Below are 16,776 nucleotides of genomic sequence, written 5' to 3' on the forward strand. Positions count from 1 at the left end.
CAGTGGGTGGTGCTTTTTATAGGATCAGATTCAACCCTGAACTTACCCTGCTCCGGAGCAGGATAGCCGTTCAGAGTAAGTTACCATGGTGATCTACCCCGATAAGAACTGAACCGGCTTCGTGAGACTGAAAACCCAGGGTTAACCCTGAAGTTACCTCGCTAAACACCGCTGCCTCAGGGGGGCGCTAGCAGCATTTAGCAGTTCAGTACCTCTGCACTGTGAGGCTCCATGTTGATGGTTGGTTTGTTAGTCTGCAGCTTCAGCGTCGCCCGGCCTTGAACCAACACGTTCCTCGCATCGCTGTAGTCCTGAAACACCAGGTCAGATATAGTCTTTTAATTTTGACCACAAGAGGGCAGAAAGGCAGAAACACTAACAAAGTTACATGAGCGGCTAACAGAGTTAGCACACAGCTTACTACTTCCACATGCAGTGCAGGTACAGAACAACATGATGATTCATGAAGAGTCTTTGTGTTTGAATGTCATTCAGATATTTTCTCTGTCAGCTCTGTTCTTAGCCTCCACCGACTCCTGAGGGAAAAATCTGTCTGTAGCTGCTGAGTGCTCCGCTGTGTCCCAGTGTTCATTCTGACAGCTGCGAGCAGAGCTAGCTGCTAACAGCCACCGCTGCAACTAACAAACACCACAAATCCATTCAGCAGCTCCACCATCCACAGTCAGACACACACAGCTGATCATTTTCTGCTGAATTACAACAGAAACATCCTGGTGCAGACTATTTACTGGAGTTTATAGCCTGTCGCTCATCAGGCATCTGAAGATCATTACAAGCTGTCAGTGTCTGACAGTCCACCACCAACATTTACATCACGTCTCATCAAAAAAAATCAAACATAGATTTCATCTTAGTTTTTATTATCAAGATCTATTTTTAGCTCGTCATCGTCTCGTTTTCATCACGGAATAAAGGTTGTTAATAAAAAATTCTCATAGTTTTCATCGGTAAAATGAACACTGCGGTGTGAACCAGCTGGTCCCTGTCTGTCTGCTGTTTGCTACTGAGGTGGTGGAGGACGGTGGAGGACGGTGGGTTCATCAGAAAACAGCTGACGGCCAATTTCCACCAGATGCGTGTTGGTTGCGTCTCCGCTCCGGCACGGCAGCGGAGCCGATAGGATTCAATTCTAGTCAATGTGTGTGTTTCCACCGGCTGCGGCTGTGCTGCATTCCGGCTCCGTCTCAGCTCCGGCACTCCGGAGCCCTCCACAACAGATACACAGGACTTCTATTTTTGCCGGACGCCGGAGCACAACGCAGCAATTCAGCACAGAGCAGATCGTGCGGGGCAGGAAGTCGTGCACAGAAACACAATAAAACATCCGGTTAATTTTCAAAACAAAATACACAGTGTTCACGCGGATCATATTTCCCTGCACTACACCTTGAAAACTACATAATGGGCAGAGGCAGGCCTGAAGTCAACAGGTCAGAGGTTTTCAGACGTCATTTCACCCCGTGAACACCATAGATGAGGAGATATTAATCATCGCAGTGCACAGATGTCTTCCGGCGGAGCTGCACCGCTCCGCACAGCAAACGCAGCCAGTGGGTATTGACGGACGGCGGAGCACGCAGCGGATAACCAGCGCTGCCGTTCCGCAACGGACACGCATCCAGTAGAAATCCGGCGTGAGACTGAGTCAGACAGGAAACCTGCTACAAACTGAACAGCTCCATGAGGTGAAAAAAAAAAAAAAAAGACGGAGACGTCTGGTTAAAGTTGAATAAAATGTGTTTTTTACCTCAATCATGGTGGAGTTCCACAGTCTGGCTCTGACAGTGAGAGTCGCTGAGTTGTTCATGTTGACCAGCGGACAGACAAACGTCACACACTTGGCCCCGTGCACACAGTTCTGCACACACACACACACACACACACACACACACATTAGAGGACCGTCAGTCAGTTAACGTGTTCTCCACATCTGAACCTCAGGCTTTTAAAGAACATGTCCTCTAAAAATGTCCTCCTACTTCAAAACTGTCCCCACTTTCTCTAAAAAAGTGTCCTGACTTTACAACAAGGTCCTTCGTCTCATGTCCTCACAGAGACAGACACAAAGGAGATAACACAGCGGTTAAAGTACAGTCAGATGTTTGGGAGGTCGTCTCGTCCAACGGGGACACCAGCAGTCACAGATTTTTACTGGGAGACACAGACCTACTGAGGTGAGTTTATTTTACACGTCAGAGCGTCCCCTGTGGGTGGCTGCAGTACTGCACTGACAGAAATGAGTGTGTTTGTACCAGAGTGTAGGACTTCTTCTTCTGTCCCTGCAGGTGGAGGACAGGTAGAGTCTTTTCCCTCTGCTCCTCCTCCTTCACCTGCACCTCCTCCTTCAGACTCCTCCTCCTCTTCTTCTTCTCCTCTGACAGCTGAACAAACAGGAAGTAGAAACTCATGAACAGAACAGATGGTTGGGATCAGACATATGATGGGGAAGTGTTTCTGTTGATGCTGCGTCATCTGAACACACAAGTCACTTTGGATTCATTTAATGTTGGAGTTTTATTCATGGATGTACAATGTTGGATTTGTTGCTGATATAAAATATAAACACGACCGTCCTGATGGTCAGCTGATTATAAACTGAAGGAAACACACTGATCAGAGTTCAGTCCGACACTCTGAAGCTTTAAAGTCTCTGAACATGAAGATGAGAGATTCAGATTCAGTTTGATGAAGCTGTGGTTAAAGATGCAGATTTGATGGGCTTTTATTCTGAAATGTGTTGCTCGAGCTGCTTTTATTTTGAAAGGAATCAGTGTGAGGCTGATGTTGCTATGGTTACCACGAGGTTGAGGGGGTTGACAATTTTGCCGGGCGGGTTGCAGCGAGCCTCTGATGTTCCGCTCACTTGGATCTCTGCGAGGTACAGCAGCCACTTCCCATTGGACGTCTCCCTCGGCCAATCAATCTCCACCTGCAGGTCGCCTAGGTGACCCAGGGGCTTCCCGCTGACGTGCACCTGTCAGAGCAGGACGTGTGTCAGCACCTGGACAGTTGACACGCTGTCAGTCAGACTGATTGAGACAAACCTGGAAGGTGAAGAGCAGCAGACTGCCGATGTCCTCCGTCTTCTTCATGGCCGACTCACCCATCACATGACCGCTGAAGGAGGCGGGGCCTGGCAGGTTGATTCTGTCAGGACACAGGTGAGGTCATCAGCTTAGAGGTCAGGGGTCAACTTTAAACCTCTGACACTGTATGATACGTACAGAGTGAGAGACGTCTGCAGAGAATACTCCACCAACATGGAGACGGAGACAGGAGACAGATCGGACTGCTCACTGAGCCTGAAGACACGGAGACACAACTCAGTACCTGTCCAACACAACACCTGAGTCTCTGTGTGTGTGTGTGTGTGTGTGTGTGTGTGTCCTACGTGGACAGCTGCAGCAGAGACTGAATCTCTCTGGTGTCTAAACTGATCTCAGACGGCTGGAAGATGATCAACACCTGAACCTGAAACACAGAGACAGACGGAGGATCGGCAGCAGTACAGACAAGAGTCCACATGTCCTCATACGGTTCGTATGATATCCTACGAATAAGCGCCCCAGGAGTTGTTGTTATCTCCTTCACATAAAGCTTACTGAGGTTAGGTTTAGGAAAAGAAACACTGTGAGGACGAACCTTAAATTGACTCAAAGGTCACATGATTCTGAACGCCAGTCTCCTGGGCAAAGTCCCAGAGTAAAGTCCCATCCACCGCTCCGGCCTGCCTCAGGTGGTGCTATTCAAAGTCGAGGAAGGACCCTTAATCAGCTGAATTTCAAGAAGGCTACGTCATCGAATCCCACCGAAGGACTGTTCCAATGTCAAAGACCCTTTGAATTCTACCAAGGACACAGTCCTTCCTTCAGAGAATTTTCAAGGATGCATGTGTGTACCTTCAGCGGGCATGAAGAACCCATGATTTGCCTAAATTGAAGGCGGGGCCTCTTCAATGATGCACACCTGAACACTCACTATCCTGTTCCAATGTGTGTTCACTGAATATTAGGAAGGAATCTGACCTTGCCTCTGTAAGACCCGGCATGTGAGGACCTGTCCTACCAAGGAAGCATCCTTGACTTTGAGAAACACCATGGGACTGCTTCATTGTTTACTCCTGTCAGCATATTGGTCACATGATCACAGCCTTTCCATTCAGTGGGTAAACCATGAATTACTGGGTCGTGATTACGTGGGATTTGTATGAATCTGGGTGCATTACCTTTCACTGGAAAACATACAGACGGTGCAGGAAACAGCCTACAAGAGTACTAGCAGTACTACAACAGCAGCAGTACTCTGTCCAGAACCTTCTGTACCTTCTGGTTACTTTTGAACGGGTTCCCCAGCTCACAGAGAAGAACGTTGTCCTCAACAGAACATTTCACCACCGCCTGGACGTCACCCTGAAACACAAACAAACACAGGAACAGCTGTAGAGGAACCAGTCCAAGTCAAGTCTCAGGTCTTTCAGTGTAACTCTCAGGTCAGTCAGTTGAAGTTAACTGAACTCATATAGCACCTTTCTAGTCTTCCGACCACTCGTTCACTCTTTCATACACTGGTGTTCGAGGCTGGCATCACAAGATCAGGGATCGAACCACTGAACATATTATTAGTGGTCAAGCCGCTCTACCTCCCAGGCCACATACACTAAATCAGTGATGTCCTTCAGGGTATGTCCAGGTCAAGTCTTGCGTTAAGTACCAATTCAAGTCCCAGGTCTTTAAGTCTCAAGTCAATCACTGAAATGTCAATAATAACTTCTCATTAAAACATTCACACTGAGTCACACACTGATGGAGCAGCCACCAGGATCAGTGTGGGGTTCAGTGTTTTTTCTGAGGATGCTCCAACATGCCGACTGAAGGAGCTGAGGATCAAACCGCTGATCTTCTGACTAGTGGATGACCCGCTTTACCTCCTGCTTCACAAACACTTAATCAGTGAAGTCCTTCAGGGTAAGTCCAAGTCAAGGCTCGTGTAAAGTACAGAGTCAAGCCCCAGGTTGTTTAGAGAGAGGCAAAATCAAGTCTTGAGTCCAGTTCCACGTACGTCAGAGCGAGTCTTTGTCAGGTCTTGAGTCTGTTTCCTGGCTGCTGAAAGCTGGATGACAAAGACCTTCAGCTTCACTACCTTGGTTCGGACTCCAGAGTAAATGAGTGATGCCGGGATGCTAATGTTCAAAACGGTGTTGTGAGCATCCTCCGCTGGTCGGCCCGGTGACAGTGTGTTGCTGACGTTAACCTCCAGAAACAGGCGGTTGATGCTGCTGTCGTAGTGCAACACCTGACTGTCCTTCTGCCTGGAGACACAGAAACATGTACGTTAGGAGTCAAAGTCAAGTCTAGAGTCCTGAGTCGGGCCCGCAGGGTCAGTCCGAGTCAAATCCAAAGTCAAGTCCTTGTTTCAAATTAATGTTAAAGCCTGAGGAGTCTGATGAAGACGAGTTCACTCACCTGATGAAGGGTTTCTGGTTCTCATCTGTGAACTGAGCCGTCATCTGCAGGTTACTATGGCAACGGTTATCAGAACCACAGGCCTTCTGGATATGGATCTGACGGACAAAGAACATCTGTGGTTTCTGTTTGTTTCTGACTTTGGTTTGGATCATTTGTGACTTGGGTTCTGACCCAGGTCGTGATCGGTTCTGTGGTGGGATCAGACGGGAGTTCAAATGGGATCTATGAAGTTGTGAGCTTGGATCTTATTTTGACCTGGGTTCTGACTTTGGTTCTGATTGGTTCTGACCTGGGTTCTGTTGGGTTCTGACCTGGGTTGTAATGGGTTCTGACCTGGGTTCTGACTTTGGGACTGATGGGTTCTGACCTGGGTTCTGACTTTGGGACTGACGGGTTCTGACCTAGGTTATGACTTTGGTACTAATGGGTTCTGACCTGGGTTCTGACTTTGGGACTGATGGGTTCTGACCTGGGTTCTGATGGGTCGGGGTGTCTGGCTCAGGACTGGGAGGCGTTTCAGGTCTTGCACTGCGTGTCTTTTCTTGGGAAGCTTTTCGTAGAGAGAGACATTCAGGGAGAACACCAGAGGTTCCACTTTGTCTCTGATCGGACCCTGCAGAACACAAACGCAGAACAGAACCTCAGGAACACTTTTCACACAAGGAACTGTTCTAACTATAATCCTCTGACGACAGCTCATCAGTGCAACAGAGAACTCCAGAGTGTCCTTGAACGCACTGACAGTGATGGACGATGACGTCACTTTACCAGAACATAAAGGTGAGTTAACAGTGACGGGTTCTCTCTGAGAGCGTTGATTTAAATAAGGTGAAACCTCGGAATGAACAGAACTCGGCATGGAAGCAGAAATGTGTTTTGGAGAACGCGTAGCAGGTATATGAAGTAAACAGGATCTCCAGCTGACGGATGTCGGGCTTGATGTGATGGGTTGAATCGTGACACATCAGAACAGATATGTGGGCAGAAACAAAAACATGCTGATAAGAACAGGCGAGAGAACATGACAGGACGAGTCCTGAACACTGTGAACTTTACGCTCCTCTCACATGTTGTTAACAGGTTGCTTCATGTTGAACAAAATGTTCTGGGTTTGTTCTCGGACGATTGGCAGGATGTGACGTCTGTCAGCGGTGGACTGATTAAAGCTCAGAACAATCCGACGCTCTTATCTCACTGCTCAACTTCCTGTTCATTAAACAGCTAAACATCTGAAACTCAAAACGATGTTTGTTTTCCTTCAGGAAAATCCAACAAGTGTTTTTATCCTTTTCACTGGTTCAAACAGCTGAGGTGGCCTCAGTATCCCTCCACGTGTTACAGACTCCTGCAGCGCCGCCCTCGGCCTGTAGGGGGCGCTGGCAGTACATCAGACTGTTATATTCGTGCGTCTCACCTGCAGTCCAACTCTCAGGGTTTCACACTGTCTCTTTGGCATCGACAGGTAACCAGAGTACACACTCTGCCTGTTGTCCAGGAAACGGAGGCGGGGCTTGAGGCTGGTGATGTCAGCGGTGACAGTAAAGTCGACGGCTGTGAGACAGACAGAGGGACAGATGGTTAAAGACGGACACAGCTCTCTGATTGGCTGTTAGACACAAGACACTTTATATTTGTCTCTGTATGAAATAAAAACGTGTCGACGTTTCATATATAAGGACACAAGTTAAAGAAAAGTTTATTTCTGCAGAAACTTCAAAACTCAAAGTTGAGTTAGAAACATTTGTACAAAGAAAAAAGCAGAAACAAAATTAAGGGACAATTAAGGGACATTTTGTTAATTGTTGATTTATTCACTGACTCAGTGGTCCCATGATGATAAAACTGTACTGCACATAATAAAATAAAATACACATAATGATATTAATAATAATAATAACAAAGGTAAAAATCAGCTGCTGTTGTTTAAGAGCAGCTGGAGATGAACCAGGAGAGGACCAAGAGTCGAGCCCTGAGGAACTCCTCACATACTCTGTTCTGTTGTTTGTGTTTTAAAGAGTCTGATCCAACACGATGTCGTCTGATAAACATAAAAATACATTTTAGACCCAACAACAGGAAGTGTTTTATAATAAGACTCAGGGTCTGTTTAACTAATCTCAGTGTGCTCGTTATAATCTGACACAGATTAACATGATGATGTTTTAACAGCTGTCGGTTTGATTCAGTTCATACATACTGACACTGTCAGATACACAATAACCATCTCCATATTAGTTTCATGTCCGTGAGTTGACTCTGAGTTTATTATTCATGGTGAGGTGTCGGTGACGTGTCGGCGACGCGTCGGTGAAATGTCAGTGACGTGTCGGTGACGTGTCAGTGATGTGTCGGTGAAGTGTTGGCGACGTGTCGGCGATGAGTGGCTCCGTCTGTCATATTCTTATTTTTGTGTTTTTGTTACAGACTGAAAAATAAATACAAACTCAATATCAAACTCAATGTGGGTTTGTGTGTGTGTGTGTGTCTGTGTGTGTGTGTGTGTGTGTGTGTGTGTGGAGGCTGGGTGTCATAGCAACAGTGTGACCTCGTCTCTGATTGGTTCAATTAATGAGACAGAAGCAGGACACACACACACACACAGAGCTCCCTGAGGAATACTGAGCGTGTGTGTGTGTGTCTCAGATGTAATAATATCAGTTTCTGTAATGTGATTTATCATTCACAGAAACACACACAGGACAAGGACACGAGGACACACAAGGACACAACATGATGTCATCTGTCGTGTGTGTGTGTGTGTGTGTGTGTGTGTGTGTGTGTGTGTGTGTTGATTAACAGCAGATGTTAATTGACAGCTCCGTTCTGTCAATCAATCAGCTTCATTAGCTGAGAGCACACACACACACACACACACACACACACACACACACACACACACACACACACAACACACACACAGGAAGCTGGTTAACGCTGATTGAACAGACTCGTTAGCATTGTGTCCTCATAAACCCTCCATCTGTCACGTTAGCCACATGAGCTAATCAGCAGGGAGTGTGTTGGGGGTCAGTTTCTGTGGAGATCAATTCAGTCACATGTCCTGAGTCTCTGCTGGAGATCAAATGACTCTGATTGCTGAAAATGGCAGGCGCTCCTCAAGAAACGCCTAGTTGGGAGCGTCAGAGAGCGCTTTGGAGGTGGCGCAATGTGTCAGTGCCAGGCGTCAGTTTGTAGCTTCATGTCACCGGCTTCCATTTTGAAATGAGCTGTATGTTGTCGCTGTATTGCTCAGTGTGAACGCAGCCTCAGATCTGACACATAAACTTTTAGATACAGAGAATTAATTCAGACGCAGTAACTGTAATTTAATTACTTTTTCCTCTCAGTGACTGTAACTGACCTACAGTTAATTACATGTAACTAGTTATTCTCCAACACTGATCTTAGCTTAGCATGTTAGCATGCTAACATTAGCCGATTCTCAGTGAACACAGCTGAGGCTGAACGTCATGTGACCTGATGATGGCGACAGATGAACGGTTCATCATCATGAGGTCATGTTATTTTGCATCATAAATATTTTTTGACTCACTGATGTTGTCTCTGTCGCTCTTCTCTCCGGTGCTGAACATGTAGGAGAAACACACATCCACTTGAACACTGACACACACACACACACACACACACACACACACACACACACACACACAGAGTGAGTCAGTATGTTAGCTGTTAGCATGTTAGCTGTTAGCATGTTAGCAGGTTTGAATCTCACCAGAAGTCACAGCTGTTCGGGTCGACGACATCTGGAGAAACTCTGATGGTTTTATTGAGATGAACGACTGGGCGAGTTCTGAGGAGACAGTCAAATAATCAATCAATCGATCAATCAGCTGTTGATCATTACAGCGAGGCAGCAATTCAAAGATCAGGATCATTTATTCATTCATTTTCTGTAACCATGTCAGAGCACCTGGAGGAAACCCACGCTGACACAGGGAGAACATGTCAGAGCACCTGGAGGAAACCCACGCTGACAGGGGGAGAACATGTCGGAGCACCTGGAGGAAACCCACGCTGACACAGGGAGAACATGTCGGAGCACCTGGAGGAAACCCACTCTGACACAGGGAGAACATGTCAGAGCACCTGGAGGAAACCCACGCTGACACGGGGAGAACATGCAAACTCCACACAGAAGGGCTTCACCACCCTTTAGTTCGTGTCATGTGACCAGAAATGTTTTTCGCACCTGAGCAGAGCAACAGTGTCGTCCAGAGAGCCGATCAGCAGGTCTGGATATCTGTTGCCGTCAACATCGAGTCCTGCAGACAGAGAGTATCCGAAGGTACTGAACGCCGCAGAGACTCTGCTGCCCCGTATCACCTGCAGACAGAGGGGGCGGGGTTATAGGTGTGATCTACATACTCTTATACAGACACACTGCGTTCACTGTCACACCTGACTGGGCTCTGTGGTGACCCCCTCGCTGCTCCCGCTCCAGATCATCACACTTCCTTTTTCATGGAACGGAGCTCCGACTGCGAAGTCTGAAACGCACACACACACACACGTCAGCAGCCTCTTCTTCTGTGGTTCTGTAACATCAATTTATTCTCAGTGTCTCACCCTGGAAGCCATCTTGGTTCAGGTCTCCGGCGGCGGTAACAGCCATACCGAACGCCGACCCAGCCGGTCCTCTCAGCACCACGCTGGGCTCAGGATCAAAGCGACCTCCTGCGTTCATGTAGACGTACACGGCTCCACCCGCCTCCTGCTGACGGTGGAAGTAAAAAGGAGCGCCCACCAGCAGGTCATTCCACCTGTAGGACAGAAGGACGGTCTGTCGTCATCAGAAAGCCATGAGTTCATAAATCATATCTGAAATCATCTGCTGTTGCATTCATAACAGGAAATATGACATCACACGTTAAGTTTCAAATCAAAGGTCCTCAGAGTTTGTCGTTAGCGTGTTCAGACAGAACGTCTCTGATTATCTTTTCATCAGGTCATATGATAAAATGTGATCCTTGGCGCTGTGAGACGTTATCACCGCACAAAAATATCACGATGTGTCGCAGTACCGATTTTCTGTGTTTGATTTTTGTTTTCTGACGGAGCAGACGATAAACAGGAAGTGACCTCAGTTTGAATCATGTGACCTGTCAACCTTTCGTTACCCATCATTGTTGAGGTCAGCGGTTGCCACGACGTTACCGAAGTACGAGCCCATCTGTTCACCGCGCAGAGTCTGCTGAGTCAGCAGTCCATCTGAGCGTTTGACGGCGAGCAGCACGGAGCCGCGAGCGTCCTCTTTACTGTCCTTAGGAGCTCCTGGAATCAATGCACCAATCAATACATCAATAATCAATACACCAATCAATACACCAATAATCAATACACCAATCAATACATCAATAATCAATACACCAATCAATCCATCCATAATCAATACACCAATCAATCCATCCATAATCAATGCACCAATCAATCCATCAATAATCAATACACCAATCCATCCATCCATAATCAATACACCAATCAATACACCAATAATCAATACACCAATCAATCCATCCATAATCAATACACCAATCAATCCATCCATAATCAATACACCAATTAATACATGAATAATCAATGCACCAATCAATACATCATAATCAATACACCAATCAATACATCAGTCCAGCTGCTCAGTGAGAATGAAGGTAAAGGAGTCGTCACCTGTTACTATGGTTTCATCGTCCTGAGAGAGAAGACAACGAGCCTGAGTCACTGAGTACCCTGCACACACACACACACACACACACACACACACACAGATCTCATGTTAAAGGGGTTTTTTTGGGGAGTTTTTCCTGATCAGCTGTGAGGGTCATAAGGACAGAGGGATGTCGTATGCTGTAAAGCCCTGTGAGGCAAATTGTGATTTGTGATATTGGGCTTTATAAATAAAATTGATTGATTGATTGATTGATTGATGTTAATATGAGTGTGTATTGACACAGGAAGTGATGTCACTGTGTCTCAGTGATCTGACTGATGAGCACTTCCTGTTCAGATCAACTGAAGAAAAGTTAAAATCCTCAGATGATCAGTGGGCGGGGCCAAAGATGAGGGGTGTGTTGTTGTAACAACGGGACCATGTCTGTAAGTGAATCAGCCATGGGGAACAAAAGTCCATGAGTCCATGGGTATATGCTGGCCACTTCCTGTTTCAAATTAAAAGTCGTTCTTTCAAAATAAAAGCCCTGTATCACCTCACACTGGCTCCGCCCATGTTCTGGGTTTTAACTTCGTCTTGTTTGATTAATGGACGTTTGTTATCAGAGACACAGAAACACCAAACTTAACGATATCAACATGTCACTGAGTGATGAAGAGGAGGAGGAGGAGGAGGAGGAGGAGTTAAAGGGACAGTTCACCTATATAAATGTTCCTGCGCTCCATGTTGGGGAAGGAGCTCCTCTGAGTGTCAAAGACGACGTCTGGATTCATCCAGGAGACATGGACGTTTCCTACAAAACACACACACAGGAAACACACACACCTGTTTACCTGGACAGACCGGCAGGCGTCAGACAGAAGGGAGAGAAACTCACCTTGCCATTCGAAGCTTCCTGGTGAGCCGACGATGACCTCAGTCTGAGTGATGGCGGCAGAAATCCCCATGTTACACATGACCTCTGTGCTGACATCACCCAGGTGACTGAACACACACACAGACGCACCTTTACATGTGACCTGAACATCATGAGACCTGAACATCATGTGATTTGCACGTGTCATGAGACCTGAACATCATGTGACCTGAACATCATGAGACCTGAACATCATGTGACCTGAACATCATGAGACCTGAACATCATGAGACCTGCATGTGTCATGTGACCTGAACATCATGTGACCTGAATATCATGAGACCTGCACGTGTCATGAGACCTGAACATCATGAGACCTGAACATCATGTGACCTGCACGTGTCATGTGACCTGAACATCATGTGACCTGCATGTGTCATGTGACCTGAACATCATGTGACCTGCACGTGTCATGTGACCTGAACATCATGAGACCTGAACATCATGACCTAAACATCAAGTGACCTGAACATCAAGTGACCTGAACATCATGTCACCTGCACGTGTCATGTGACCTGAACATCATGTGACCTGAACATCATGAGACCTGAACATCATGAGACCTGCATGTGTCATGTGACCTGAACATCATGAGACCTGAACATCATGTGACCTGCACGTGTCATGAGACCTGAACATCATGTGACCTGCATGTGTCATGAGACCTGAACATCATGTGACCTGCACGTGTCATGAGACCTGAACATCATGTGACCTGCATGTGTCATGAGACCTGAACATCATGTGACCTGCACGTGTCATGAGACCTGAACATCATGTGACCTGCATGTGTCATGTGACCTGAACATCATGTGACCTGCACGTGTCATGTGACCTGAACATCATGAGACCTGAACATCATGACCTAAACATCAAGTGACCTGAACATCAAGTGACCTGAACATCATGTCACCTGCACGTGTCATGTGACCTGAACATCATGTGACCTGAACATTATGTGACCAGCACGTGTCATGTGACATGAACATCATGAGACCTGAACATCATGTGACCTGCATGTGTCATGTGACCTGAACATCAAGTGACCTGAACATCATGTGACCTGCACGTGTCATGAGACCTGAACATCATGTGACCTGAACATTATGTGACCAGCACGTGTCATGTGACCTGAACATCATGAGACCTGAACATTATGTGACCAGCACGTGTCATGTGACCTGAACATCATGAGACCTGAACATCATGTGACCTGCATGTGTCATGTGACCTGAACATCATGTGACCTGCACGTGTCATGTGACCTGAACATCATGTGACCTGCACGTGTCATGTGACCTACCTGCAGGGCTGGTCGGGGTTCTGCCAGTGCATGTCTGTCTCATTGTACTGCAGGTCGTTTCCACGGAGATAACAGCGGCCAATCATGTGTCTCAGTTTGAACGCTCCGTAGAGTTTAATGAAGCGATGACCACACACCTGGAGGGAGACAGGAGGGGGAGGGGAGGGGGGCTAGTTAGTCAGACAGCTGGTTAAATGGTTAGTTAGTTAAAGAACACACAGTCTGAAGTGTTGCGTCACATCACCTGATAGTTACCTATTATTCTATCACATGGATTATTCTTTAGAAAGGTTCATGCTAATAGCTAAACGTAGCTTATCTTATCTTAGCTCATCTTATCTTATCTTAGCTCATCTTATCTTATCTTAGCTTCGCTTATCTTTTCTTTTCTCATCTTAGCGTATTTTATCTTGTCTTAGCTTACCTTAGTTTCGCTTATCTTTGCTTAGATTATCTTAGCTTATTTTATCTTATCTTAGCTTAGCTTACCTTAGCTTCGCTTATCTTAACTTATTTTATTTTATCTTAGCTTAGCTTACCTTAGCTTCGCTTATCTTTACTTATTTTATTTTATCTTAGCTTATCTTATCTTATTTTATTTTATCTTAGCTTATCTTAGCTTATTTTGATCTTATCTTAGCTTAGCTTATCTTAGCTTAGCTTATTTTATCTTATCTTAGCTTATTTTTATCTTATCTTAGCTTCACTTAGCTTATGTTAGCTTATTTTTATCTTATCTTATGTAGCTTCACTTATTTTCTCTTCTCTTATCTTATCTTAGCTTCGCTTAGCTTATGTTAGCTTATTTTTATCTGATGTAGCTTCACTTATTTTCTCTTCTCTTATCTTATCTTATCTTAGCTTCGCTTAGCTTACCTTACCTTCGCTTCACTTACCTTTTTTTTATCTTATCTTAGCTTAGCTTAGTTTAGCCTAGCGAGCTGTTGAACAAACAGACAGGTGGCTGCACAGACAGACGGAGCTGATTCAGACCAACAACAGGTGAAAACAAAGAAACTGTTTCCTGCTGATTCATTAAAGGTTCAGGTTCTGGTTCTGGTTCAGGTTCAGGTTTGTAACAGTGTATTTTACGTTGACTCTACACGATCTGAACCAGATAGGAAAGTAAAAACACAGTGATAATGAAATTGCTGTTCACTGTGGAAAGAAATAAAAACCTTAATTAAGCAGAGAAGAAGAAGAAGGAGGAGGAGGAGGAGGAGGAGAAGAAGGAGAAAGAGGAGGAGAAGAAGAAGGAGAAGAAGAAGGAGGAGGAGGAGGAGGAGAAGAAGAAGGAGGAGGAGGAGGAGGAGAAGAAGAAGGAGGAGGAGGAGGAGGAGGAGAAGGAGGAGAAGAAGAAGGAGGAGGAGGAGGAGAAGAAGGAGAAGGAGAAGAAAAAGAAGAAGGAGGAGAGAAGAAGGAGAAGAAGGAGAAGGAGAAGAAGAAGGAGAAGGAAGAGAAGAAGAAGAAGGAGAGGAAGAGGATAGGACGTCTGCAGAGGACGACTGAAGGAGCTGCAGCTGTCTGAACCCTCAGATGATAAAATCACTTCACACTTCACCGTCTGATGAGTCGCTTCATTTATCTTCAGGTATTCTCTGTAATCTGACCCCGTGGTCTCAGATCCTTCAGCTGTGGTTTGACATGAGTCCTCTGAGAGACACTGAGCTGTCTCACAGTTGTCTCAGTGTCTCTCAGAGCAGCAGGTGGACTGTTGACGTCTCAGTTCTGCTGTCTGAAAAACTCCTCCATCTTAGAACCTTCAGAGAAGTCCAGATACAAACTATGACAGTCACTGAATCCTCCACAGGAAGTTCCTGCAAATGTTTCACAATAAAAGCCTTTTTAGAAAATGAAGGGACTCTCTCCACCGAAGTTATAATGGGCTTTTAATTTGAAATAGAACTGTCATAAAATCATGAAATAGTATAGTTTGAAATGACGGCACGATGCATTAACTTTATCAAGTGAAAGGGGAGCAGATAAAAAGTAAAAATATAAAAACACAGAGGGAATAATAAATAAATGGCTGTTGTTGTCCTACAGTTTCCACGGCAACAGATCGCTCTGTGTTCCTATTGGTCAAAGTGACGGCTGTGATGGGAGAAGTCGTGGAAGACAAAAAGGAAATCAAACATGTTAGACTTTCTCCCAGGACGTCGTGAGGCGTCTCAGACGTGGCGTCGGTTGTCGTCTACTATGACACACTACACAGGATGAAACCATGGATTATTGTGTACGACACTCATCGTCATTCACGAGCCGAGCTCACGCCTTATGTCGCTGCATCAGGCTGATATCATGTAGTGTGAACCAGGCATTAAAGGTACAGCAGTGATCTGGACTGTGACGCCTCATCATCCAAAACTCTGAAGAAACTACAACATGTCCAGAGTTCTGTATTTGACTCAAATACAGGCCTGTTGAGTTCAGTCTATGTTCAGACATAGTGTCATAGTGTCGTCATGGTGACCCCAGACTCACCAGGACCCGTCCTCCAGGTCGGCCCTGACTCGCCACTGAGACGCCCAACCACATGTCCTCAATCAGGTCCTCAGAGAGGTTCAGGTCTGAAACAGGAAGCACAGGGGGATATTCCATCAGCGTAGCTAAGAATATCCAGACTAAGGTGTAATCTTGAAGTTTGACTAAACGCCACCTCCCAGTCTGGCTCCAACCCGTTCCATCAAGTGAAATCAGCTGGCTCCAACTGATGCTAATTCAAGCCTCACCTGTTAAGCCTCAACTCATGCACGCAAAATGTTGCAAAATGTCAAAAAGCAAAGGAAAGGAGCGAGCGGAGGCTTTTTCTGCGGCGGAGCAAACGCTCCTTATGGAAGTGTATGAGGACTATGAGGACATGATTAAGAAAAAGACAATACTGCAGCGATTAATAAAGCAAGGGAGGTGGCGTGACGGAATATTGCCCGCAGGCTAAATGTGTAAGTGACAAAGAAGGGACAAAATACATGTAGATAAGAACACCTATTAAATCTGACAGTTCAAGTCTGCCTAATGAAATTCACCACATGTGTAACTTAATATTAGTGGCAGACTGTTTATCACATTTATCTACTGATTCCTATGTACATTTCAGATGATGCATTTAATCAAACTATTTTATGTCAGTCATCACATTTATCACATCATTGATTATAGATTATGACATTTCTGAAATGATCAATTTATAGGAAATAATCACATGACATTTATCTATTGATTGTAGAAAATTCCATTTAGCAAATCCATCAGTTCAGTGGAGATGAGGAAAACTATTAAGTGAATGCAGGTGAGAGTGAATCAATGATCTATTTCTCATCATTTGGGAGTCAACTGTGAGCTCTGTCCCTTATTATATCAAAATAAGGAAAATCCCCTTAAA

General features: G+C 45.6%; 1 protein-coding gene across 5 annotated transcripts in view; it reads right to left on the reverse strand.

Moving 5' to 3' along the window:
- The window catches only part of LOC126405760 (integrin alpha-3-like), a 28,345-nt gene that overhangs the window by 4,056 nt on the left and 7,513 nt on the right, over nt 1-16,776 (reverse strand). The window contains exons 4-27 of one of the 5 annotated variants that reach the window (XM_050069664.1): nt 15,879-15,964; nt 14,956-15,211; nt 13,395-13,531; nt 12,053-12,159; nt 11,876-11,968; nt 11,175-11,234; nt 10,628-10,781; nt 10,077-10,270; nt 9,909-9,997; nt 9,700-9,833; nt 9,223-9,300; nt 9,040-9,107; nt 6,901-7,037; nt 5,956-6,099; nt 5,484-5,581; nt 5,161-5,329; nt 4,344-4,430; nt 3,413-3,492; nt 3,246-3,323; nt 3,066-3,168; nt 2,819-2,995; nt 2,274-2,402; nt 1,769-1,879; nt 213-311 (exon numbers count right to left, since the gene is read on the reverse strand). In XM_050069664.1, coding sequence (XP_049925621.1) covers nt 213-311; nt 1,769-1,879; nt 2,274-2,402; nt 2,819-2,995; nt 3,066-3,168; nt 3,246-3,323; nt 3,413-3,492; nt 4,344-4,430; nt 5,161-5,329; nt 5,484-5,581; nt 5,956-6,099; nt 6,901-7,037; nt 9,040-9,107; nt 9,223-9,300; nt 9,700-9,833; nt 9,909-9,997; nt 10,077-10,270; nt 10,628-10,781; nt 11,175-11,234; nt 11,876-11,968; nt 12,053-12,159; nt 13,395-13,480 — 2,475 coding nt within the window. In that variant the 5' untranslated portion in view covers nt 13,481-13,531; nt 14,956-15,211; nt 15,879-15,964. Of the gene's footprint in view, nt 1-212; nt 312-1,768; nt 1,880-2,273; nt 2,403-2,818; nt 2,996-3,065; nt 3,169-3,245; nt 3,324-3,412; nt 3,493-4,343; nt 4,431-5,160; nt 5,330-5,483; nt 5,582-5,955; nt 6,100-6,900; nt 7,038-9,039; nt 9,108-9,222; nt 9,301-9,699; nt 9,834-9,908; nt 9,998-10,076; nt 10,271-10,627; nt 10,782-11,174; nt 11,235-11,875; nt 11,969-12,052; nt 12,160-13,394; nt 13,532-14,943; nt 15,212-15,878; nt 15,965-16,776 lie in introns of all 5 variants that reach the window. The other 4 variants (XM_050069663.1, XM_050069665.1, XM_050069661.1 and 1 more) reach the window with 4 other exon arrangements.

The sequence above is a fragment of the Epinephelus moara genome, chromosome 18 (genome assembly GCF_006386435.1).
Source record: "Epinephelus moara isolate mb chromosome 18, YSFRI_EMoa_1.0, whole genome shotgun sequence".
In the NCBI taxonomy this organism is placed as follows: domain Eukaryota; kingdom Metazoa; phylum Chordata; class Actinopteri; order Perciformes; family Serranidae; genus Epinephelus; species Epinephelus moara.